Source organism: Acanthaster planci, linkage group LG04 (genome assembly GCF_054643075.1).
Source record: "Acanthaster planci isolate LZ-2023a linkage group LG04, COTS_SCS, whole genome shotgun sequence".
Lineage (NCBI taxonomy): Eukaryota > Metazoa > Echinodermata > Asteroidea > Valvatida > Acanthasteridae > Acanthaster > Acanthaster planci.
The window spans coordinates 22,769,859-22,795,263 of NC_141780.1; the positions used below are offsets into that span (position 1 = coordinate 22,769,859).

The following is a 25,405-nucleotide window of genomic DNA, read 5'->3' on the forward strand; positions in this document are numbered from 1 at the left end:
ACGTCTTGTTTTATGTTATTGAAAACGAGACTGGTCAGCTCCGTATCCAGCAGCATATTATTTTTAAAAAAAATATAAAAAATGTTGGATGCCTTGTAAAAGAATGCTGTAGGTAAATTTTGTATGCATCTTAGTTTTCCCGTCTGCACACATTGTCTGAAATTGAAATCGTTTTCAAATTGATTAATCGCTTTTGAAAGTTTAGTGTCTGCTTGATGGCTTAAATAAAAACCTAAGCAAAATTTCAATGCCGGAACCCGGGATTGAACCAGGGACCTTCAGATCTTCAGTCTGACGCTCTCCCAACTGAGCTATTTCGGCTGATAAGGTAGCCAGGAATATCTAGATAATTCATGGATGACGGCGGCATTTCAGAGAGTTTACCGTCTCAAGTTACTACAAACGTCGCAGCTCCGTCCCCGGTAGCGTATTTTTTATTACATAACATCCTTTGGACGCACCAAGTACTTTCCTATGGTAAAATTGTTTCATTGCCAATCAGTAAAAGGAGACTATTCGTAGAGGCTCGTGGAAGCTTCGCCTTTTGAAATGTCGGACTTAACTTCCCTTTGAAAAAACTTCTTTCAAACGCCATGATTATAGCCTTCAGTGGTGTCACTATAGGGATAATTTGGGGGGGGGGTTGCACCTGGGGTTCACACATTTTTTTCAAGGGGATACCACAAGAAAATAAACTGCAGCTGGATTTCAACGGATTCACAGATTCAAATGGGGTGGGGGAGGCACCTCGGGGAGGGTGCACGGGCATCCGCTGGAAGGGGCACGTGCCTTCCCCCTCCGTTACGCCACTGTGTTCAAATAAGGTTTCCCCGACGCTTGTTGTGTAAAAAAAAAACGTTCACATGTACATTTTCTTTTAGGGGCCTCGGTGGATCGTGTCACTGAAGTGTAAAATATATGTAAGCAAAGCTTTTCACATTACCTTAAAGGTCTATTATTATGAAAATATTTCAATACAAGTCAGATTCGCTGTGGATGGGGAATCTGACTTTTACAAAGAACAGATTATCCTCAGTTTTGAGTAATTTACCAAGGAATTTGGAAGTCGGAAAATAGACTTCAGAAACGAAAAGGGCATGCTAAAGTATTTTTCGACTTGCACTCATCAGAACATATACATTTATATACAATAGAATGACATTTGACGCTAATCGACAAAGCTTATAAGGCTAGAAAACACGATTTTGTAGTACCAAGCATCGATTCTAAGTTGGAAGTATACAGGGGGTGTATTCTGTGTTGCGCGTGTTCAACCATGACGGTTACGATAAACTGCTGGATGTCTTGTAAATAGAATGGCTGTTGATTTACTCCTTTTAAAAAGCAAATTCTGTTTCCATCCTAGTTTTGCGTAAAACGTCAATGCCAGAACCCGGGATCGAACCGGGAACCTTCAGAGTTTCAGTCTGATGCTCTCCCAATTGAGCTATTCCGGCAGATGCAATAACGGAAAAGTCTCAATTCCATAATTTTCAACTCTCTTTTTCCAGTTTAGCTGAAAAACCATTTGAAAATCAAAGTAAAGATTTCAAATTGAAATGGGTGAATGTGCTGTTGCAAAATGATGAAACCAAAATTTAGACCCAAAGGTTACCCGCAAAAGAAATATTTTGCTTAAAAACATTTCTGACAACTCGTATAAATTATGCAAAGTACTGTGTGCGGTGGTGCAATCCCACAAAGTGCGCGATACCTCCCCTAGCCTTTTTTCAAGGCGCCTGTGGCTGCTCGGACACACGACGCACACGCACAACGAAGACTACTGAGCGCGAACAGCAATACTGTACCTATGGACCGGGACGGTGGACACAGTCCGTATGCGGCGTTTCGCCCACTCGTTATTTTATTTAAAAACGAGTATCAACCAACCAAAAAACAAGTCCTTTACATTCTGCGATTTGAAACCAAAAACAAAAAAAGTCGTTTTCCGTTTTTTTGATTTGAAACGAAAAATGAGAAAAAAGACGAAGACTTAAGTCGATCCATCAAGTGTCTGTAACGGGGAAAAACCGTCGGCACACTTCAAATAAAATAAGAGACTCGAAAATATAACACTTGGGGAACTGTGACATGTATTACCATAACGGTTTAAATATAAAAACTGTTAGACGTCTTGTAAAGGAATTCTATTGATTAATTCATAAAGATTAAAGTGGGTAAATTTTGTATGCATCTTAGTTTTCCCGTCTGCACACATTGTATGAAACTGAAATCGTTTTCAAATTGTTTAATCCGCTTTTGAAAGTTCAATGTCTGCTTGATGGCTTAAATAAAAACCTAAGCAAAATTTCAATGCCGGAACCCGGGATTGAACCAGGGACCTTCAGATCTTCAGTCTGACGCTCTCCCAACTGAGCTATTCCGGCCGATACTGTAATTAGGAACATCTAGAGAATTGAATGGATGACGGCGGCATTTCAGGGCGTTTAACGTCTTGTTTTATACATGTAAATTTTGAAAACGAGACTATCCAGCTCCGTACCCAGCAGCGTATTATTTTTAATAACACAACATGCTCGGGATACACCATGTACTTTCCTATGGTAAAATTGTTTCATTGCCAATCAGTAAAAGGAGACTATTCGTAGAGGCTCGTGGTAGCTTCCCCTTTTTAAATGTCGGACTTAACTTCCCTTTGAGTTTGCAAAAAAAAAATCAAAGCCACAATTATAGCCTTTATTTAAGCAGTGGCGTAACTAGGCCTAAATTTCCGGGGGGGGCACCAGGGGTGCAATTTTATTCAAGGGGTTACTATAAGAAAATAAACTACAGCTGCATTTCAATTTAGACTTCAAAGATTTCAAATGGTGAGGGAGGCATGGGGGTATACCTCACCCCGTTGGTTACGCCACAGCGTGCGTGTGACGCGTGTTCTGTATAAAAAAGGCCCAAGACATCATGTTCGTGCACATGTACACTTTCCTTTAGGGGCCTGGATGGATCTTGTCACTAACGTGTAAAAGTTATGTAAAAAAAGCTTGTCACATTTGTTAAAGGTCTGTTATCATGATGAATTTTTAATGCAAGTCAGATGAGGTATGGATGGACGAATCTGAGTTTTACAAGGGAGAGATTATCTTTAGTTTGACTCTCCTAGAACTAGAAACTCACGGGAGTGTCTTTGTATCTTTGAGAATTCGAAGTTTTGAGTTACCAAGGAATTTCGAAGTGTATGATTTTTCCCTGTGACATGTATTACCATAACGGTTAAAATAAAAAAAATTGTTGGACGTCTTGTAAAGGAATGCTATTGATTTATTCATAAAGAATAGAGTGGGTGAATTTTGTTTGCATCTTAGTTTTCCCGTCTGCACACATAATGTCTAAAATTGAAATCGTTTTCAAATTGTTTAATCGCTTTTGAAAGTTTAGTGTCTGCTTGATGGCTTAAATAAAAACCTAAGCAAAAATTTCATGCCGGAACCCATGATTGAACCAGGGACCTTCAGATCTTCAGTCTGACGCTCTCCCAACTGAGCTACTCCGGCCGATACAGTAATTAGGAACATCTAGAGATTTGGATAAATGACGGCGGCATTTCAGGGCGTTTAACGTCTTGTTTTATAAATGTAGATATAGAAAACTAGACTATCCAGCTTCGTACCCAGCAGCGTATTGTTTTTTATTCAAATATAAAAACTGTTGGACGCCTTGTAAAAGAATGCTGTAGGTAAATTTTGTATGCATCTTAGTTTTCCCGTCTGCACACATTGTCTGACATTGAAATCGTTTTCAAATTGTTTAATCGCTTTTGAAAGTTTAGTGTCTGCTTGATGGCTTTAATAAAAACCTAAGCAAAATTTCAATGCCGGAACCCGGGATTGAACCAGGGACCTTCAGATCTTCAGTCTGACGCTCTCCCAACTGAGCTACTCCGGCCGATGCAGTAAGTAGGAACATCTAGAGAATTGTATGGATGACGGCGGCATTTCAGGACGTTTAACGTCTTGTTTTATAAATGTAGATATAGAAAACTAGACTATCCAGCTCCGTACCCAGCAGCGTATTGTTTTTTATTAAAATATAAAAACTGTCGGACCCCTTTTAAACAAAATGCTGAAGGTAAATTTTGTATGCATCTTTTTTTTCCCGTCTGCACACATTGTCTGAAATTGAAATCGTTTTCAAATTGTTTAATTGCTTTTGAAAGTTTTAGTGTGAGCTTGATGGCTTCAATAAAAATCTAAGCAAAATTTCAATGCTGGAACCCGGGATTGAACCAGGGACCTTCAGATCTTCAGTCTGACGCTCTCCCAACTGAGCTATTTCGGCTGATAAGGTAGCCAGGAATATCTAGATACTTTATGGACGACGGCGGCATTTCAGAGAGTTTACCGTCTCAAGTTACTACAAACGTCGCAGCTCCGTCCCCAGTAGCGTATTTTGATATTACATAACATCCTTTGGACGCTCCAAGTACTTTTCTATGGTAAAAGTGTTTCATTGCCATTCAGTAAAAGGAGACTATTCGTAGAGGCTCGTGGAAGCTTCGCCTTTTGAAATGCCGGACCTAACTTCCCTTCGAAAAAACATCTTTCAAAGTCACGATTAATTAAGCCTTTAACGGTGTAACTTAGTAATAGGGATAAAGTTTCGGGCCCGTGGGGGGAAGGCAACCAGGATTTGCACATTTTTTCAAGGGGGTACCACAAGAAAATAAACTATGGCTGGATTTCAACAGAGACGATTCACAAATTTCAAATGGGGTGGGGGAGGCACCCGAGGGGACGGTCATCCACTGGAGGGGGCACGTGGGTATACTGGTGTCTCCTACCGTCATGTTCATACCCCAATGCAAATGCCATTATAATTATATGTCGGAGTGGCCATGGAGAAAACTGTTTCAGTTTCTCTTTCTGCGACATTTTAGGACCTCAGCTCGTGATATTTTTTGCTGCGTTTTGTGTAATCTTGGTTTGTTATGGAAGTGCTTTCCATACCATATGCAAACACATTCAAACCAGTGCAGCTTCACTACTGAGTACGACAACCCGCAAAATTCACTCTTCAAGATGTTTTTTTCACCTACATACTCCTTTGCGAACAGTAGCTGACATCGTACCATGTCAATCGTTGGTGGCTTCCAGTTTAGAATCAACCAACGGAGAGCTAGAATAATTAGCAGAAAGAACCTTACCGCGTCAGCTGAAGCTTAACAGGCCTTCAGTTTCGAAAGACCAGTTTTGTGGCGTAGGAATACCATGCTTTGATCAGGGCAGATTCAAGATTTGTCTTGGGGGAGGTTCTTACCGGAATGTAACCCCCCATAGCTCGCGATGCTCAAGCCCCTCCCCATAGCTCACGATACTCAAGCCCCTCCCCCACCCGTTGTGCCACGGGGGGGGGGGTGCGCGGTTATACCAGAGCTATTTTTTGGTTTGAACACTGTAACAAATAATAACATGGGCTATTAAGCCCCTGAGGATCCGCCCCTTGGGTGTGTTACTGTTCTGTGAAATAGGTGTAACAGGGAAAAATGACACACCATGGGGAACCCGCAGAACAACAGAAACTCTAACTAAACTAAGGATCTTTGAAGGAAAAGTCGCAGGAAACTGGATTAATAAGGGCTCAGACACCAATATTTGACTTTAAAGAATGAACAAAAAAGAATTTATTCATGAAAAAGTACTGGGAAAATGCAAAAAAAAAAACAAAAAAAAAAACACACCAAAAGGACTAAAGGACTTAAACGACTTAAAACCAAAAGACTAAAAACCAAAACCAAACACAGTATGTAAAATGGACCTAATGAGTTTACACTTTGACTTCAATCTGTAAAAGACAATTAAAAAAAGAACATACATGTAAAAAAACAAAATTTCTTGTGCATGAACTATATAATACATGGAGGAGAGCAGGGATTAACACATCATAAAACGGCAATTGTGAACAGATCTAAGGGGCTAATTAAGTATTCATATCCCCTGGCAAGTCCAAATAAACAATCAAGTAAGGAAGGGAAGACAAAGAAAGGCATGTTCTGAGGCAAATGGGTGGAAATACTTTGTACATCACTAACATTCTTTGACTAAAAAGAGTAAAAAAGGTAAGAAAATATGAGAAAATCAGATAAGGATAGATCTAAAAGATGATTTAAAATTAGGAAAACTTCAGTGATTCAGAAAACTAATAATACTCAGCAAGAAAACGGACAAACCTTGGCAAGAAAAGTTTAGAAACTAGATAATATTGAAGAAAGAGGGAAAATTTAACTTTTTACATGAATACGAAAAGTTTAGAAACTCACCACTGACTTCCAGCAGAATAGGGCTCAAGCAGAAAACCACACTCCAGTTAGGAGGAACAATACATCTGAAGGTGACTGGTCTCTGCTGATCTGCTACACTGAGTGTTGCCAGGCCATGTGGCAACTCTACATAGGGAGAAGCTAGGGCTTAAACAAATAAACAGGGGACACACTACCAACACAAATCAAGAACTCTAAACCAAAGCTAAACATTTTAAAAGGGGAACTACTTCTATGTAAAAAGGTATATTTAAAAACAATCATTCTGGCTTTGCCACATTGGCATTAACATTTCGATGACTGCAACAGGAGAGCGTTGTATAGGTTACAATCTAGGATCTACGCTGTTCAATTTTACTGGTGGAACTTAAATGTGATATTCATCAATAAGATTTGCTTAAATTCCTATCAATTTGCAATTGCTGTTGTTTTCGGTACAAAACTCTATCAATAATTCAAAAAAAGAACAAAAAGCGATTGCCGGAACCCGGGATTGAACCAGGGACCTTCAGATCTTCAGTCTGACGCTCTCCCAACTGAGCTACTCCGGCCGATGCAGTAATTAGGAATATCTAGAGAATTGGATAGATGACGGAGGCATTTCAGGGCGTTTAACGTTTTGTTTTATGTTATTGAAAACGAGACTGGTCAGCTCCGTATCCAGAAGCATATTATTTTTAAAAAAATATAAAAAATGTTGGATGCCTTGTAAAAGAATGCTGTAGGTAAATTTTGTATGCATCTTAGTTTTCCCGTCTGCACACATTGTCTGAAATTGAAATCGTTTTCAAATTGTTTAATCGCTTTTGAAAGTTTAGTATCTGCTTGATGGCTTAAATAAAAACGTAAGCAAAATTTTCATGCCGGAACCCGGGATTGAACCAGGGACCTTCAGATCTTCAGTCTGACGCTCTCCCAACTGAGCTATTTCGGCTGATAAGGCAGCCAGGAATATCTAGATAATTCATGGATGACGGCGGCATTTCAGAGAGTTTACCGTCTCAAGTTACTACAAACGTCGCAGCTCCGTCCCCGGTAAGGTATTTTTTTTATTACATAACATCCTTTGGACGCACCAAGTACTTTCCTATGGTAAAATTGTTTCATTGCCAATCAGTAAAAGGGGACTATTCGTAGAGGCTCGTGGAAGCTTCACCTTTTGAAATGTCGGACTTAACTTCCCTTTGAAAAAACATCTTTCAAACGCCATGATTATAGCCTTCAGTGGTGTCACTATAGGGATAATTTTTTGGGGGGGTTGCACCCGGGGTTCACACATTTTTTTCAAGGGGATACCACAAGAAAATAAACTGCAGCTGGATTTCAACGGATTCACAGATTCAAATGGGGTGGGGGAGGCACCTCGGGGAGGGTGCACGGGCATCCGCTGGAAGGGGCACGTGCCTTCCCCCTCCGTTACGCCACTGTGTTCAAATAAGGTTTCCCCGACGCTTGTTGTGTAAAAAAAACCGTTTACATGTACATTTTCTTTTAGGAGCCTCGGTGGATCGTGTCACTGAAGTGTAAAATATATGTAAGCAAAGCTTTTCACATTACGTTAAAGGTCTATTATTATGAAAATATTTCAATACAAGTCAGATTCGCTGTGGATGGGCGAATCTGACTTTTACAAAGAACAGATTATCCTCAGTTGACCCCCCCGAAAAAATTTACTGGTTTGTGTTTGTATCTTTGAGAATTTGCAGTTTTGAGTAACTTACCAAGGAATTTGGAAGTCGGAAAATAGACTTCAGAAACGAAAAGGGCATGCTAAAGTATTTTTCGACTTGCACTCATCAGAACATATACATTTATATACAAGAATGACATTTGACGCTAATCGACAAAGCTTATAAGGCTAGAAAACACGATTTTGTAGTACCAAGCATCGATTCTAAGTTGGAAGTATACAGGGGGTGTATTCTGTGTTGCGCGTGTTCAACCACGACGGTTACGATAAACTGCTGGATGTCTTGTAAATAGAATGGCTGTTGATTTATTCCTTTTAAAAAGCAAATTCTGTTTCCATCTTAGTTTTGCGTAAAACGTCAATGCCAGAACCCGGGATCGAACCGGGAACCTTCAGAGTTTCAGTCTGATGCTCTCCCAATTGAGCTATTCCGGCAGATGCAATAACGGAAAAGTCTCAATTCCATAATTTTCAACTCTCTTTTTCCCGTTTAGCTGAAAAACCATTTGAAAATCAAAGTAAAGATTTCAAATTGAAATGGGTGAATGTGCTGTTGCAAAATGATGACACCAAAATTTAGACCCAAAGGTTACCAGTAAAAGAAATATTTTGCTTAAAAACATTTCTGACAACTCGTATAAATTATGCAAAGTACTGTGTGCGGTGGTGCAATCCCACAAAGTGCGCGATACCTCCCCTAGCCTTTTTTCAAGGCGCCTGTGGCTGCTCGGACACACGACGCACACGCACAACGAAGACTACTGAGCGCGAATAGCAATACTGTACCCATGGACCGGGACGGTGGACGCAGTCCGTATGCGGCCTTTCGTCCACTCGTTATTTTATTTAAAAACGAGTATCGACCAACCAAAAAAACGAAAAATGAGAAAAAAGACGAAGACTTAAGTCGATCCATCAGGTGTCTGTAACGGGGAAAAACCGTCGGCACACTTCAAATAAAATAAGAGACTCGAAAATATAACACTTTGAGAAATCGCTAAAAAAAATTACTTTCAAAGGGATCAAAAGGGAGGAGTTGCAGGAAATCTAAAAGAATAGGGATGCGCTGAAACTTGGTTCCAACAACAAAAAAATCTTTTATTTCTTCTTAAAAACACCAAAAAAGGAAAAAAAAAAGAACTTTAAAGCAACGGATCCCCCGTATTCCTTTAGTTCAGCCGTGATTGATTTGGTGGGTTGCGAAGATGTTCAGTTAAGTTCCTTACTTTACAAAATGAAAAATGGTGTTGTTTTTCATCAATATTTAATACGGGTGTTATTCGTTTTCATGTTGAAAAACGAAAAAAAAACCTGATTGTCGTTTTTCATTTTTTTAATGAAAGACGCAAAACGGCTTGTTTCTCTGTCTTCAATTTTCTATGTTTAAATCGAAAAACGAGAGACAGCTCATTTTTCAGTTTCCATTTTCGTTTTAAATCGAAAGAAAACGAATGCCGAGCAAACGGTACCACGGACCCTACGCCGCTCTACGGTACGGACGGACACTCGCTCTGCAAGAGCGCGATTCGCAAACCGTCTGAATATAAAGTGGTGCCCGTCTTTTTGTTCAATGGTATTTTTAAGCCGTCCTCATCAACAGTTACCAGCGGATTGACCTCCATGAACTTTTGAGACCTGACAACACCAAAACATTCACTAGCACCAATCACACGTAACAGGCATGGCGTCTACTGAAGTGGAAGACTTATACAGACGACTCCAGGTACTTTTGATTAGTGAGATTACAGCATTATTTTTGTGTGTTAGTTTTTGTTTGAGATGTTAAACTATACAACAGACGTTTGAAGAGGCAATATGGAAAGATTATTTTGCAACCTAGATTAGCGTACCCGGTAGGCTTACCCCCTCGCCCTCTGGCTCGTGACTTGGGGGACTAGTCATGGTAGTGCATGTAGTACTACTTGGCCCTAGCCTTATTGCTGATATCGCATAGGTGATTTTGCACAATGTTGGAAAGGCATTGTGGGAAGGAAAAGGGGGCAATGTTTGCTCCTTTTTCCTTTCAACTTTCTCGTCATGAAGCTCTTGAATGAAATTATGCACTGACATTAATACTCATACTGTCGATGATCAATCGTTACATCGGCATTTTTCTAGGCCTATGTGCGAATTAAAAGCTTTTCCAGTGACAATTCAGGAAAAATGTCTGCAGAGCGTAGTGGTAAAAACTTTGATTTTACAGACTAAATAAAAAATTAACCGCATGAAATTGTCTAGAAAAAGGATAAATGATCGCTGTTTGCTCGTGATTGGTGTTGGACGTCTGACATGGGCACTGATGACAACTTGGATCGTTTTTTGCCAACTACTGAGGGCATTATCAAAAATATAGAGTCTAAAAAAGCACTGTGCACCTCAGTCATATTTGTGACTGGCTCTAGAAAAATGGGCAGTATTTAAGTCGCCAGATTCAGGTTGTGAGTTTTGATGTGGCTGGATTTTGTACACCGAAAGCTACAATTTGATATATGAATGGCCCCTGTGGTGTGGTGTGTTCCGGAGATACAATGTAAATAGACATTTGTATATCCACATTTTCAGATTCATTTTTTGCTTTTTTCGAAGCACTTTTCGAGAAAAAGCTCATAAAGTGTAGTGCTTGGAAACACAATGTTATCTAGGATTTCTTACTGAATGATCAATTTTTCATCTTTATTCACCAGTGTCCATGTTTGTTTGTTTCCATATTATAGAAGCTATCAAAAGAAGAACGCAAAATCACATTTTTAAAGAAATGTTGCCCTCTCCAAATAGAACAGGCCATTACGTGTTTTGGCATTGTGCGACGTAATAGTCTTTTTTGCAGAGTGGGTCTCATTTTGAGATTTCCCTTGCCAATGATGGGCGTGGATTTGGCGGCACACTGTATTTTGTGACTTTTTTCAGTAATACACCTAGAAAGAGAATTTTTTTCATAACATCGAGATTAATTACTCATATTAATGCTTTTATGACTTATTTGAAAGAATAAAAATTCATGCCGTACTGTAACTTGAAGTGAAATTGACAAAAATTAAAATCAAGGAGAACGAAAAAGAGACAGCGATGGAAAATCGAGCTTCATGTATGGCAAAAAAGTAGGTTTTTTTTCCCTCAAACTGAATCACTATACCAAAGCAATTAATGCAAAAAATAGACATTAACTGGCATATTTTTTCGGAATAGGGCATTACCAATGCCCTGTAAAATGACATTTTAAATCATACCTGTATGAATTTTGGTGACGTAAGTTTTAGTGCAGCTGATCCAACTTGTTTGCAGATGACTTTGTTCCTGCTGCTCCAGTGTTCTAGCTTCTTTGATATGCTTCATGATATTATTCCTTGTAGGATTTTAGTCAAACTTTCAACTACTGAGAGTGACGCTTTTAGAAACTTTGTTTATTTTAGATGTTTTAGAACAAATTTTGGTCAAAGTATTAAGTGTATAACAGGATTCATGTAAACATTGAAACTTTGTCCATAATTAATCAGAGGTATCTCAACAGGGTCAAATTCATTCATTTCTCCTCATGTACACAAGCATTTCGTAATTCATTAATTTGTTAAATTTCCCAGGTTGTTGGATACTTTACCCATTGATGTTGCTCGTGAAATTGCCTTTGACCTCAACTTTTTTGTGCTAAAACTGAGAAATCTCTGGCCTTACCCAGATGGTAGCATTGTATTTCTGAGAAGCATTGCTTTCTGAGTGTGTGAAATTTTGAACGTTTTTTTTTATGAAGTGTTTATTTTAGTTTGCCATCATCCATTTATCATACATGTATCATCACACTCATAACTCAACTATGTACATGTAAACTGCCACAGGTTTAGCCAGTTTTACACTGAATTAACTTAACTTAAATGAATGTATTTACTCAAGTTCATGTTTATACAATTATTTATTTATTTACAAGTAATTTGGATTTGTCCCTTTTTTTTATCCATAAGTCAGTTTTTATTATTAGTTGCTTGTTATTTTGTTTTCCGTGATACCTGTAAGTGGCGGATCTCTGCTGTTGGATATCAGAATAAATAAATAAAATAAAATAAATTATAAATAGGCCTAGGCCTACTCCCAGAACTGTGAGGCACACTCCGTGTACACTGAGTGCGCCTCCCAGTTCTGGGAGCAAAATAGGCCTAACTAGGCCAAGTTAGGTTATTTGTGTTGGCCTGCAGCCAGCATTGAACTGATCCCATATAACTATTTGGCACAATTGCAGAATACCCCGCCACTCAGCCATTCCACCTCGTGGCCAGCTTTGAGGTCCAAGGTCACACATGCAGTACACATCGTGTTAAGATGACCACAAAAGGGCGCACCGATTCTGACTTTGTATCTGCTTAACTGCCGACTCGGGACTTCTTTTGGACTTAGAATTTTTCTGCCCTTTCCCAATGACTTTGTGCACTTGCCACCCTTAATCTCCTCAGTTCTCATCGTACCCGCGAAGCCAACCAATCCCCATTAATTTTGTGTTGCTTCGTTCTAAAAAAATGCAACTGCCAACATGGGAGTCGGTGTGGTTTATTTGTCTGCAGGGGAAGAATTCTGTATTAGTCCATTACAGTTTTTGCACGTCATAGATACAAAGAAGTTTAAAGAGGTCATCTATTCATTTTAGGGGAATTTTAGCAAAAAAAAGGTTGTACAATACTGGGGGGGGACAAGTCAAACAAAGTAGGGTAAACTTGTTTGTGTTTATGACATGCAAACATTGTGATGGTTAAATATGAAATATTTTCTCTCCGTTGTTAACATGCTGTATGTTCTTTGTGTTTGTTACACATGTTCCCCGCTTTCAAAATTTTGAATAAGGCATTCAGCAGATTGGAAATAAATAAATGATGCCATCAATACTTGTCTGTAGAAAACTCATGACATACCATGATGTACATGTATGTGCCTGTATCCTGAGGCACTTTATTGTTAAAAATAATGGGATATCTTTCCAGACATTCCAACTGCAGCTGAAGGTGATACTGGATAGAAATAATGAAGTACTTAGCCACTTGGAGCAGGTTGAAGCCTCAATCACTGGACTGGACAGCTCCGTTGTCAATAAGGATGCAATCAGAGGAAGTATAAAGGTTTGCAGAGTCTCTAGCAAACAGGTCAGTTCAATTGGCAACTTATCAATCACCCCAACGTTGGAAGTTGGGATTTTCTTCCTTATTTTGAAATCACAAATTGCCCTGTTAACATCTTGTTGTGTGTTACAGTTCAACTCGTCTTTTTGTACATCCTGACCATCAAATCTCTACAAATGTTAATTGCTTCTTCATTTTTTCCCTTGCGTTTTCTGTGCGCTTGTGCACTATAGGTCCAGGAAATTGCTGAGAGTCAGTGTGGAAGTCTTGAGGGACAGATAAGAGAACTAGCCAGATACTCAGATGATGATTTACATGGTGATATTAACAGGTAAGTGTAAGGCGGGGCTCTAGACATTCTCATGGGAGAAAGGTAGCATAGGTTTGTGACTGTACTTAGCGCATGTGCAGTGAAGTTGAAGTACAAACAACCCTCGTGAATCGTCATCAGGTCATTAGGCTGAAGGGGAGAAAAGGTGGCTGTAGGAAGGGCAAAATAGCTAAATTAAAAGTGGAAATGGTCAGGTACTAGTGACATACTGTTTTCTGACATTTGTCTGGTCCTCTCTGCTCTGTGTTATTAAAAAATATTTATGGCAACCAACGATGCAACCAACCTCTACAGGCTGGTCACGAATAGTTGACTACAGTAGTCCAACCATTGTCGACTAGCATGCGTTCATCAAAACGAGTTAGTCAAACCATGGTTAACTACATGTATGGTCCTTAATTGACTTGCCCTCAGGTGGACACCAACCTTGGCATTCCTCCTAGGAGTCTTTCTGAATCTTGACTGCAAGATACTGGTGCTACATGAATTGTACTGTAACTTTCTATTAATGTAGTGAGTTGGGGATTCCTATTATCATTAAGTTTATTTATAATGTACCTCTGAACTCTGCATGTGAGCAGGGCGTGAGTTTGGGTGGACCCTGCATGTGACAAAACATTCTATACACATTTGTTGGCCAGAAGAGGCCAGATTTTATTAGTTTTGGGCACAACTTGATATACTTTTTCACTACTGGGAGCATGGCTAGAAGTTTCTTAGACTAGGCAGTGGACTCTTCGACTTCAGACCCCGGAGTTGGCTGTTGACTTGGCTTCGGCTAGCAGTATGGCTACACTTGGGGTGACTTAAGCCAAGTTCACCCTTGAATAAAGATCCGGCAAATCTTACAGAAATGTGAGGCTCCAGTCAATGTTCCTGTTGCTGTCCATTTCTTGCCACTCTCCCCATCTTTTTCGTGCCTCGATTCGGCCCCCTTCAGCGGCAGATGGACTGCAACCCCCGAGCAATCGGCCAGGGGCTGGACAGCTACATTCATATCTTTCTTCATAAATTCATAGCGGCCAGGTTCTTTCTTAATCCTGCAAATCTTCCAAACTTTGTTGTTGAACTCAGGTCTGGAAGGGCAGGACTTAAGATGATAATGATTTAGAAAATGAAAGAACTGTCAACAAGTCATGACATCTATCATCCAGTGTCAGTCCATTTCAGTCCTTTTTGTCCACTCCATGTTTCTTGTGAACTGACGTATAGGTTGACTTATGATTGAAGAGTTAAAAGTTTTTCTAGACATTCATTTTAGAGAAGGACAGTGGGAATAAGGGACTGGTGAAGCCAACATTTATTTCTCTGTTTCTCAAGGGTCCCAGACACAACCTTCTCTTCGGTCAAACAACAGCTGATGTCACAGTTGGATTACAATGTGGCGTTGCAGAAGGACAAGGCCGCACTGGAGACGAGGCTTGCCGAGAAGCTGGAAAAGTTGGCACAGGTCAATAAGATGAATGAAACACTGCAAGGGGATGTGGAGGAATCACAGGAAAAGATGAGAAGTGTCCTAGAGAGGTTGGACAAGACGGCAAAGGATGGTACGTAGGTAGCAAGAAACACTTTATATGAATGGAATTGGAACAGGTGTTATTGTCATGCAAATAGTTTGAAAAAAACAGACAGCTTGTGGGATTGTTGTCCATTCGTACATGTTGATGTATACACTTAAAAAAATGTCTGTCTGTCTGTCAAGGGATCTTGTCAAGTGCTTCTCATGAAAATGTCTTGATGTATATTGTGACCTATCTCCCCTCAAGAAAGACAACATACATCCATAGAAAGAAGTTGTATACTCAAGACTATGGTTGAAAGCTGTGTAAACACAACTACAGATATTGTTCTTACCACAGAGCCCAATGATACTTCCTGGGTGTACAACACAGGATACCTGTACATTAGAACTCTACATAGGCACTTCGGAGGAGAGCTTTCAAAAGCCAAATCAATCTACCTGTTTTGATAGATTAAAACTCCTGTTAAAGAAAGATAGTGGTTGTACAAGCCTGGAATTTTATTTGTGGTGAATCAAGACCACTTTTCTTTTGATAAGAAATCAAAATGTCTAAGGGAACATTTTAAGTGACAGCAATGGAAACCAAAGGTATATCGAGGGAAAATGAATTTCAAGCCTGAGTGTAATTTGCTGACAAGAATTAGAAGTGAGCATATCATAGCGCTTTCATTCCCTCTTGACCTATGTAAATGAACCTTATATCACAATTACATGTGCGTTTCTTCCTCAGCTGAAGACAGACTAGATTGTCTGGAGAAAGAAACCAAGAAAGCGCAGAAGGCATCTGAGGAGTACCAGAGATTGTATGAGGCAGAGAAGCAGAGAGTTGAACACTATGAAAAGGAAAGAGGGGAGAACAGGAATCCAGCAAAGAGGAGGTAAGTGACAGGTCAGAGGTCAGAGTAACAAGCAATGACAGCTCATTGCTTTGTAAAATCTGTATTTTTTGTGAGTGATACATGTGTAGCATGTAGCTGTGGTAGATAAATCCATCAGTTTCCTCTGACACCGGGTGTTTTGAAAACACAAATTATTCTACATTTTTGTGCATGCATATGCTGTACTTCACTGCTTTCAAGTCCATCACATAGCTAGATTCTAGAAAGTAGCTCTTTTGACTCTTTGAACTGCAGACTGGTTGGTTGTATTAAGCACACCTATGTGATGATGAAGACTCTCGTGTATGAGTGTTAGAATCTATAAAACAAGAATTAAAAGTTCACGTTAAACCAAGAGAGTTTGAATCCAGTCAGTACCTTCATCATCTGTTAAGTACCACCTTCTGTACCTGACATGCTCTCAACCAATTGGAGTAGGTAAAGTGGGGAAGGTAGTTTGGAATACTAGTTAACAAGGGACTTGTCTCAAGTCTAATACAGAGTCTGTTGATTTTTGTCCTAATTAAAACTAAAATATCAGATACTAAAACAACTTATGTGGCTTGTATTTATTCATAGATGTCTGGAAAACAGCTCCTGGTGTTAAATTTGATGTGTGGGAATGCAATATCTGTTATATCTTCAGACAATGAGAACAAGGCTGTTTCTATGGAAACCTCACTTCTCGACCAATCCAATAGTCTTCTGTGCTAGATTGCTCTTCCTCCTGGTCTGTACTTCTTATTCTGGTATCTTGTTTTCTTGAGATAAGTCAGCATTCCATCCAACTAAGACCGTATCTCCTCCATCACGTCTCTGCATCTTATCCTAACATCCTGTTTCCTAGCCAGCATTGCATCTCACTAGAACTGCACATTTTTGACAAGCCAGATTTTTCCCTCATTCATGACACTATATCTCTTCCATCGTATCTCCACATCTTACTCTAAGATCCTGTGTCTCTGCGTCTTACTTCAGCACCCTTTTTTCTTCAAGCAAGTCAGCATTCCATCACCCTGATGTCTGACACCTGTAGCTACACATAAACGTGCTTCAACAAAGAAATATCTCATCCATTCTATCTCTGCTTCTTACATAAACACCCTTGTTGACAGTCTCGGCAAGCATTCCATCCGACCAAGACCTTGGCAGACCTGCACCACATTATCCACTCCAAACGTCCCTCCATCCTGTCTTTACACGTACATCTCGCTCTACCATTGCTATTTGTCTCTAGGCAAGCCAGCACTTCATCCCATCGAGACCTCACTGCTATGGCTAGGCAAACTCGCACTTCATCAACCACCCCATATCTCTTCCAAGCCCCTATGACCAGAGTCAAGTCAGCTGACCGAGTGAGACCCAAAGACATGGACACCAAGTACTTGGTTAGTGTGTGTTGAAAAACAGGCATAGCAATGCAGAATGATGCTGTTAATGTTAATGCAGTGTAGCTGATACAAAATGATAAAAGGTAATGGTACTTATTCTGGTATTTGCAGTCTCCATTCACAATTAAACCTTTGAGAGTGGAAGATGCCAACATGAATGTAAGGTGAAGACAGTTCAACACCATTCCCTACAAGGCAATCATGCTTGTTATAAAAATTGGAACAAAAGTCCATGTGGTATGCTGTGCCTTGGTAAAATGCAGTGCTTTTATGTGAATTATGACTTACATGTGGCAGTTATATGGATTTGAATGAGATAATGGTTTTTGTGTTCTTGGGCAAGACTCTTTACTGCAATTGTTCCCTTTCACTCAAGATTATAAGTGGGAACCTATTCCTACTCGTACTGCCTAAGATTGATCTCATTTTCCATGGAATTGCACTGTGATCATTTACAACTGATATGTCATTTGTGCACATTCTGCTGGAAACTTTTAAGTAGTTAGGACATGACTGGGACAGTCACTTAGTGCAAATGTTAAACAGGCTTACTTGACTTTTACTTTGAAATCACACGGTATCCTGAAGAGTTTACACATGAACCATGTACATGTAGTGTGTATCCAGCCATGGATTGATGAGCTTTACTCCTTGCTAGAGAATATATTCATGTCCCCAGAGTGAGATCTCTCATCCTCCAGGGTCGTGCTACATCCTTGAAGTCATCTCTCTTGAAGTTAATCTCTTTTTCGTCTTCCTTCATCTTGTTAGTGTCTTGTGGACGAGAACAGAAGTCTTCACATGGAGGTGCGACGACTTCGGGATGAGAACGCACACCTGATGAGGAGCAGCAAAGACTCCAAGAGAGATGTGGAGATCATCCAGGTAGGCTGATGTATTTTCATGAAGTGTTTCATCTCTTTAGTCTGTGTCTTTTCTGTGTCTGTGGCATGATGCAGAAGACACCATGCCTTGCTTATTATACTGTCCAGACAAAGGCATTCCACAAAGAGCAGTAGGCAGTAGACAAGAAATAATTTGGAAATGAATTATGATTTTTAATTTCATGGTTGAACTTTGCACAATAAAAGATTTATTGGGTTTGAACGGGAAACATTTATTTCTTTAGGGCTCAAGGAAGTTGTTGTGAATCTGAAAATCCCCTAATATGCACTCATCAAATGACTTAATGTTTTAAGGAAAAAGTAGCTTGCCCTCAATTCTAATATTCAATTCATTATGTCTAACATAATGCCAGTCTAATGAAACCTTCAATAATCACTGTTTCCTATCTTGGAAATTGATCACCCTGTCATTTTTCATCCAATATCGCTCATTTCTGTGCATCATTTTACAATTTTTACAATATTCACATTCAAGTCCCTGCATTTTGTGGAATTGCTCACTGAAGCTGTTTAAACTTTTTTCTTCAACAGCGATACATTGCAACCTGCCAAACTCAAAGAAATGAGCTACAAGTCAGACTGCGACGAGAACAAGAAGAGGTAAACTCAATCAGAGTTGATCAATTATCAAAGTGACTGTTAAACGAAGTCATGATGAGTAAAGACACCTGTTTGGTTAGGTGCATATTCTACTCTTCTAAATTCCGGTCAAAGTGAGAACGAGGAAACTACAAGATGCATGCATGTGTTTGAGATGAATCTGATGTCATGTAGTCAACTGTTTCACTTATGGCAAAGTTGCTTTCCCCCTTAACCTTTTGCTGTAAGCGGATTAGTGGCACTACTCAGTTGTATGACAAACCCTTATGTTATGAGTCTCACTGTGGACTTGAATGGAGACTACAGCTGGTAGACCAATCTAAGCAGGTGATTATGCAGGCAGGCCTATCATTGCTCTCACTGTTTCACTCACTGTCGCATTGAATAAGCGACCCTTGATGTACTTTCCAAACAAACCTAGCAAACTGGCAAATGTTTAGTGAGCCTTGCTTATTGCTTAGTAATGTCAAGGTTGGTCTGTACATGGAGATCACAGTATCAATTACTTGTTTTGTAATCATAAATCATAGTTACTTTAACTGTAATGTGTCAGAACTGTGTATTTAAGGCCCAAACAGAGCTGTATTAAATTACTGCATAGCTACTGTTACTAGAGCACAGGTATAGCTTTATGGACTAGAAAGATTATAAGGATAAAATGGAATGAATCCAAAACAAATACATGTACATGTGCCCTAAATACAACACACCAGCCTCACATAACATGTAACATAAGCAAGCTTTATCAATAGCAGTACCAATTAAATTTGTTCATCAAAATTCATCTGCAGTGCATTGCATTTGTGCACATATTTACATTTTTTACACAGAGCCAAAAAAAGAAAGAAATTCTCAATTGTGCATTTAAGTTTTTGAAGTATTGGCTTTTATGATGCCTGTTCTGGACAATTCCACACTAACTGTGGCATGACTGTCAAAGTTTCAAATTGATTTTACAATGTTTTCTCTAGTTTTCTCTGGTTAGGTTTACACCTCAATTTAATGAATCCAAGGGGATATTATGGCAATACCATATGAAAAATTATAATTAATAAAATAATTCTTAACATTTATTTTCGTTACATTTTTATTTCTATACATGTAACGTCTGTAACATAAAATGAAACGTCCGTAACTGCTTTAATTAACAAAGGTAGACTATACTATAAACTTTTGGTCCCTGGATAGAATAGACTGAGACCAATTGCAGCATAGTTTGTATAAAAGGCTAAAGGAAGCAACTTCACAGAGTTTTACTGAAATGCACCGAAGGTCTAAAGTCCGTAACATGCGTTTCTCACGCTTGTAACTGATTGATCAGTGAAGCCAAAACAAAGTTTCTTTAACCCTAACACTCCTCAGTCCTCCAACAGGTGAAGGATTGAGGAGGGTTAGGGTCAATATGTTTAACACTTGAATACAGGCTACAAGTATAAAAGCAAACAAACTTTTTTTCTCACCAGAAGTTAAATTGTTTATCAATTGAAACTTGGAAGTTGTATACAAACGTAATGCCCGTAACAATGGAATACTCTGTTTGATAATACAGATGGAGAAATGTACCTAGCAGGCTTTACTTTGCACAGTGCTGTAATACAGCTCTATGTGCTTCAATGATTCACTGACATATTTTCTAGGACTCTGCCTGAATGCTTGAAACTCTTCAAACGTTCCCACATCAATGAAAACAAACAGTTTGTTTTGTACACTTTTATCTACCGTGTCTAAATACTTAATGCTTTATTTGTAGCATCGTAGACTGGCAACGTCCATGAACAAGCAAGCCTCTAACTGGATTTCAGAGAAGAAGATGGTGCGTGGAATGGAAACAACGAGCAAAACAGCAAAGGTAGAACATAAACCGATGATGTAATCATCTAGTCAGTGCAGTCATCTTCTCATAAACCAATGATGTAATCATCTAGTCAGTGCAGTCATCTTCTCATAAACCGATGATGTAATCATCTAGTCAGTGCAGTCATCTTCTCATAAACCGATGATGTAATCATCTAGTCAGTGCAGTCATCTTCTCATAATCAGATGATGTAATCATCTAGTCAGTGCAGTCATCTTCTCATAATCAGATGATGTAATCATCTAGTTAGTGCAGTCATCTTCTCATAAACCGATGATGTAATCATCTAGTCAGTGCAGTCATCTTCTCATAAACCGATGATGTAATCATCTAGTCAGTGCAGTCATCTTCTCATAAACCGATGATGTAATCATCTAGTCAGTGCAGTCATCTTCTCATAAACCGATGATGTAATCATCTAGTCAGTGCAGTCATCTTCTCATAAACCAATGATGTAATCATCTAGTCAGTGCAGTCATCTTCTCATAAAAACCAGAATTATATCGATAACTTTGAGTAATGGTATTGCCATATTGATAATTTATGTATGTTATGGACACTTAATTTAAGATTCAAACAGTTTGGGCATTGGGAAAATGTAAATGTTTCTAATTAGGATTTAGCTGAGGATGTCTGCCATCATATCAGATAATAACTGAGCAGTGCACTCAGCAAGCTCAGTTGTTGAGTGGAAAGAGATCAGTAACTAGTAAGTACCGATTAAGTCAAGCAAGAAGCCGTAGGTACAAGTCCTACCTTTGCAAATAAGTTTGTGAAAGACAGTTCTTTAAAATAGTGGTGAAGTATCTTGTTCTTAGGAAAATAGAATCAAGACTTCCATTTTCATGAATATTCATAGTCATCTGAATAAGTTTGCTCATTTACATGTATAAGTCCCTCCTGTTTTTCTTGACAGATACAATCTGAGTCAGTGCTTGGAGCATCCAGGAGGCTGAAGCTTCACTCAGTCAAGCTTAACGAGGACAAGCCAAGAGACATTCCAGTTCAGTCTTGGTGAGCCCATCACTCACTGGGTCTCACCAATCATAAGATGCCCACTTTGAAAGGGTAGGTTTGAACATTGCATGGATCGACAGGTGCACCCTCTAAAAAGTTTTACTTTATGCAGCATTGCAAAATGTAGCCTATGTTGGTGCCTGTTTGAGTTATAATAGCATACATTAAACTATTATGTATCGTGACCTTATCCAGTACCATGAATCCATGCATATTTTACACTCAGTTATAAAAAGGCAGATGATGCAATTATTGACGGATATTTTTGAGTCATTTTTGCAGTTTTCTTGTGTTGAGGTGCGTTCTTTTCTTGTCTTCGGAAGATAGCAATCATTGACACTCCACTTGTAATGTATCCTGCAATGTATGTCAGCAAGTCACAGCATTATCTCGAAAACTATTGCTGTGTCCAAAGCGGGCTTCTAGAGCTACGGCTAGGTCTATTGTCTGCACATCTCTGTGTGTTTCCAATGTAGTGAAGACCTAGACCTAGCTCTAAACAACAGATTCAGATGCACCCTATTACAGCGATTAGAACTAGTAGCCATTACTGCCATGGTACAGTACTCTTGGGTAGTTAATGCATGGTGCTATATGTCTCCTCAACCAGTGTAATGACTTACCCAAATCCACGCAGCCTTAAAATTTAAGACCACATGAGATGCGCATTTGATACCGTTATGCTCATTATATATGCTTGGAATTTAGCCCTCAATGGAACCCATTAGCAACTTCAAGTTATTTCACCATATGGTCACACTTTTGATAACCTCAAAGCAATATTATAGTATTATATTCAATCCACCTGTTGGTACCATCAAATGCATAAAGTATTGAACTATGCAGCAGTCTGTCGTCTTCGTATTCTTGGACAAAATGTAAATTTATTTTGAGTATATGTGCTTGGTGCAACATGGCATTGTTATTAAAGATGTTATTACCTATTGCAAAATATGTGAACAATTTTATATTTTCTTTGTGGAGACTTTATTTAGGCTAATTTAACCTGTCTAGTTACTGTTGCAGCATCACAGATGTTGTCATTGGTCTCTGGTTATTTTGTTGGGTTAAATTGTTGAATCTCTGCATGTTGCATGCATTAAATTGATTTTACATAACTTCTCATAAAGATAAGGTAATTGTCTAAGTACACTGTGAAATTATGAAAAAGATTTTTGTAACAATACTAAATTCTTAAAATGTTAATTTTAGTCAATTAAGTTAATTTTTCACCAAGTTTACACCATGCAGCATTATTAGTGATTTATGATTTTGAGAAGTCCAAGTAAAATTTTTAAAAATCAGTGTACATTGACAACAGTCACAATTGAAATTGTTGAACCGCATTTGACTTGTGTAGAAGTTCTATGTAAGTTGAAAATTAGACCAATCAGACTTGCTAAATTGTGTCTTCAAAATGATTGCAAGATTATATTTCGTAGATCTGCACAAACCTTTGGTTCGAAACATCGACTCTGGAATTTGAAATTTTTCTCATATTTCCAAAGTTTCACATGGTTCTTAGTGACAGAAAGTATAGGCTCTGGGAAAGAAAAATTGCAAAGTAAAAATTTCCAAGTCATGTCATGGCATATTAGCAAAAGTAACTGTTTAGGAACAGATGATAATCAAGAAGTGATATCTGAGAAACAACCGGACTTCAAAATGTAAATTATTGCTTTTGATGCATGATTTATTGTCCTTGGAACAGGTCAGATTCTTCAAAGTATTTATGTATTTTGAAATTACAGCTGTTATGTTCAGTATTCAATATTTGTAAAAAGAATGTGATTCCAAGTTTACAATAGAATTGTATTCTATGCATGTCTTCATAATTTTATACTTTCATTATTTTGTATTAGCATTTTTCTGTTGAAGTATTACAAAACCAGCATGTTGAAAATTAAGATCATCGTTCACATCAAAGAATGTAATGATCAGATGTATATTATTGGCCTCTGTGATCTGTTTTATCGTCAGTTCAGTTCTCTATGGTTTGAATAGGCCTACCATATGTACCGATGATGTCAGTCTCTTGTATACATTATGCACTTTGCCATGGAGTCAGTGAGAGCCTATGGTCCACTGAGCATGATTGGAAAGCACACAGGTAAACCAAAGTGTGTTGTCATCAGTATGGCGGTCTGTTAATGATGTGGGTCACAACGTACATCACACAGGGCACGAAATTTGCCAAATGAAACAGGGTTAGAATAAAATGAAGTTGTGAGCTTCTTCATGCAATTGTTTAACGAGCCCAAAGCTGAACGATGAACCAACAGTATTACATTTAGTATGCATTAATGGTATTCTTTTGCATGTGTTTTCCAAAAGTATTTTGTATGTGATTTTGTTCAAGCTTTTAGCAAACTTAGTGCAGAGTTGAAAGAAGTTTTGACCATTTTTAATATGTTCATACATGCATTAAACCCTTTTGTTGGTGAGAATGGTCAAATAATGGCCACAGAATATAGCAGAAATGTACTTGTGTGGGGATAATATCGGTAACAATAAGTTCATCAGGATATAGACAAACTCCTGAGGTCCTAGCTGACCACCATTCTCCTTGTGTTCCTCTGAAATAGGTGTATTTTATCAGGCAAAAAATCACAGCCTTTGTAGAGTTTTGTTTAGTTTAAATAGCCAGTTGTGTCATTTTTCTCTAATGTACTACTAAATTAGAAATCAAGTACTATGTGGAAACTGGGTATTGGTACCATGTCACATTTGGAAGAGTAACAAAGTTTGTATCAACTAACATATGCAAGAGAAAGTTTTGATATTTCAAAAGTCATTTCTACGAATAGTTTTCTGTACCAAGACTTCTGGTTGAAACTATCAGTGACGTAAAAGGACTTGTCAAGATGTGAATATATGTGAGTAACGATGATCAATCATTGGACAGGAAAACATTATAAAGCTTTATTTTGTATTTTATCCATCACGTGTACTGGATTATGATTACTACATTCCATTTTCCCCTTTGAAAGAGCTATTTTTTGAAGAAATGATTATCTTGCATAATTTCTGCAGCATTAACTCTAATGTGTATCTTTGTATTCTCATAAATTTATAATTATATTTCCACATGTAAGAATATATATTGGTATATCCAAAATGGGAATCAGTTCAGCAGACTGTTGACTGTTTAACATACTGGTCATGCTATTGTGTAAGTTATGTTGTTCTTGGGTGCTGTGCAAAACAGGGTCATTTCCTACATTTAGGATCAGATACCATTTACGTTTTATGGTGTTGAGACATTGGTTCTTGTCTCTAAGAATGTGTGCTAAGTATCTGCTGGTAGGGAAAGTATTTTGTTATTCCCTTTGTGAAAAAAAATTAATATGACAAAATATATTCCAGAAATTTTATTTTCAACAGTATTTTTGTCAATATTTGCATGTAGTATTATTAAACTGCCTTGAAAAAAATCACTGTTGGTACAGGAGGTCAATTTGCTTTATCTGGGAGTGCTGAATGTATGTTTGAGGTGTGCACCCTTGAAATGAAAGTGCCGGTGCATGCAATGATTTATTTCCCTGATAATTGATTTGATAGATACCTGTTTGTAAAGTTTTAGAGCTGAACCACGTCCTGATTTCTTGGAGTCTTTCCAACATGTGCACTGGTTTTCTGTAGTGTATAATTAGCATTATTTTTACACAGCTTTGGGGAAGGAAAAAGAATTTATCCCGTCTCTAAGACTTTGGGTCTTCACTGTAGGCATATTTTAAATAAATGCAGTTAGAGCACTTTCTCATATCATATTTCAGTTGGCTTTGTCATGCGAAATAGTGACGCAGAGGACTGTTCATTATCGCCTTTTGTACGCACTCCTTTTCATTG

The 25,405-nt window shown here is 38.5% G+C and overlaps 1 protein-coding gene and 9 non-coding genes across 10 annotated transcripts; 1 reads left to right on the top strand and 9 right to left on the bottom strand.

Moving 5' to 3' along the window:
• Positions 1-248: 248 nt before the first annotated feature.
• Trnaf-gaa (transfer RNA phenylalanine (anticodon GAA)) lies at positions 249-321 on the bottom strand. Its single transcript has one exon. It is a non-coding gene; the product is annotated as a tRNA-Phe (tRNA).
• A 1,063-nt stretch (positions 322-1,384) lies between these two features.
• On the bottom strand, positions 1,385-1,457 carry Trnaf-gaa (transfer RNA phenylalanine (anticodon GAA)). Its single transcript has one exon. It is a non-coding gene; the product is annotated as a tRNA-Phe (tRNA).
• An 857-nt stretch (positions 1,458-2,314) lies between these two features.
• Positions 2,315-2,387, bottom strand: Trnaf-gaa (transfer RNA phenylalanine (anticodon GAA)). Its single transcript has one exon. It is a non-coding gene; the product is annotated as a tRNA-Phe (tRNA).
• A 1,049-nt stretch (positions 2,388-3,436) lies between these two features.
• Trnaf-gaa (transfer RNA phenylalanine (anticodon GAA)) lies at positions 3,437-3,509 on the bottom strand. Its single transcript has one exon. It is a non-coding gene; the product is annotated as a tRNA-Phe (tRNA).
• A 318-nt stretch (positions 3,510-3,827) lies between these two features.
• Trnaf-gaa (transfer RNA phenylalanine (anticodon GAA)) lies at positions 3,828-3,900 on the bottom strand. Its single transcript has one exon. It is a non-coding gene; the product is annotated as a tRNA-Phe (tRNA).
• Positions 3,901-4,220: 320 nt separating this feature from the next.
• Trnaf-gaa (transfer RNA phenylalanine (anticodon GAA)) lies at positions 4,221-4,293 on the bottom strand. Its single transcript has one exon. It is a non-coding gene; the product is annotated as a tRNA-Phe (tRNA).
• Positions 4,294-6,749: 2,456 nt separating this feature from the next.
• On the bottom strand, positions 6,750-6,822 carry Trnaf-gaa (transfer RNA phenylalanine (anticodon GAA)). The gene has a single exon. It is a non-coding gene; the product is annotated as a tRNA-Phe (tRNA).
• Positions 6,823-7,132: 310 nt separating this feature from the next.
• On the bottom strand, positions 7,133-7,205 carry Trnaf-gaa (transfer RNA phenylalanine (anticodon GAA)). The gene has a single exon. It is a non-coding gene; the product is annotated as a tRNA-Phe (tRNA).
• Positions 7,206-8,323: 1,118 nt separating this feature from the next.
• Positions 8,324-8,396, bottom strand: Trnaf-gaa (transfer RNA phenylalanine (anticodon GAA)). The gene has a single exon. It is a non-coding gene; the product is annotated as a tRNA-Phe (tRNA).
• A 1,168-nt stretch (positions 8,397-9,564) lies between these two features.
• LOC110984347 (uncharacterized) lies at positions 9,565-25,146 on the top strand. Its single transcript, XM_022244472.2, has 10 exons — positions 9,565-9,684; positions 12,923-13,081; positions 13,291-13,388; positions 14,709-14,935; positions 15,641-15,788; positions 17,026-17,176; positions 17,951-18,064; positions 18,616-18,684; positions 20,435-20,533; positions 21,456-25,146. Exons 1-10 carry the CDS (start codon positions 9,643-9,645, stop codon positions 21,555-21,557), a joined length of 1,209 nt encoding a protein of 402 aa, XP_022100164.2. The 5' UTR covers positions 9,565-9,642; the 3' UTR covers positions 21,558-25,146.
• Positions 25,147-25,405: the final 259 nt, after the last annotated feature.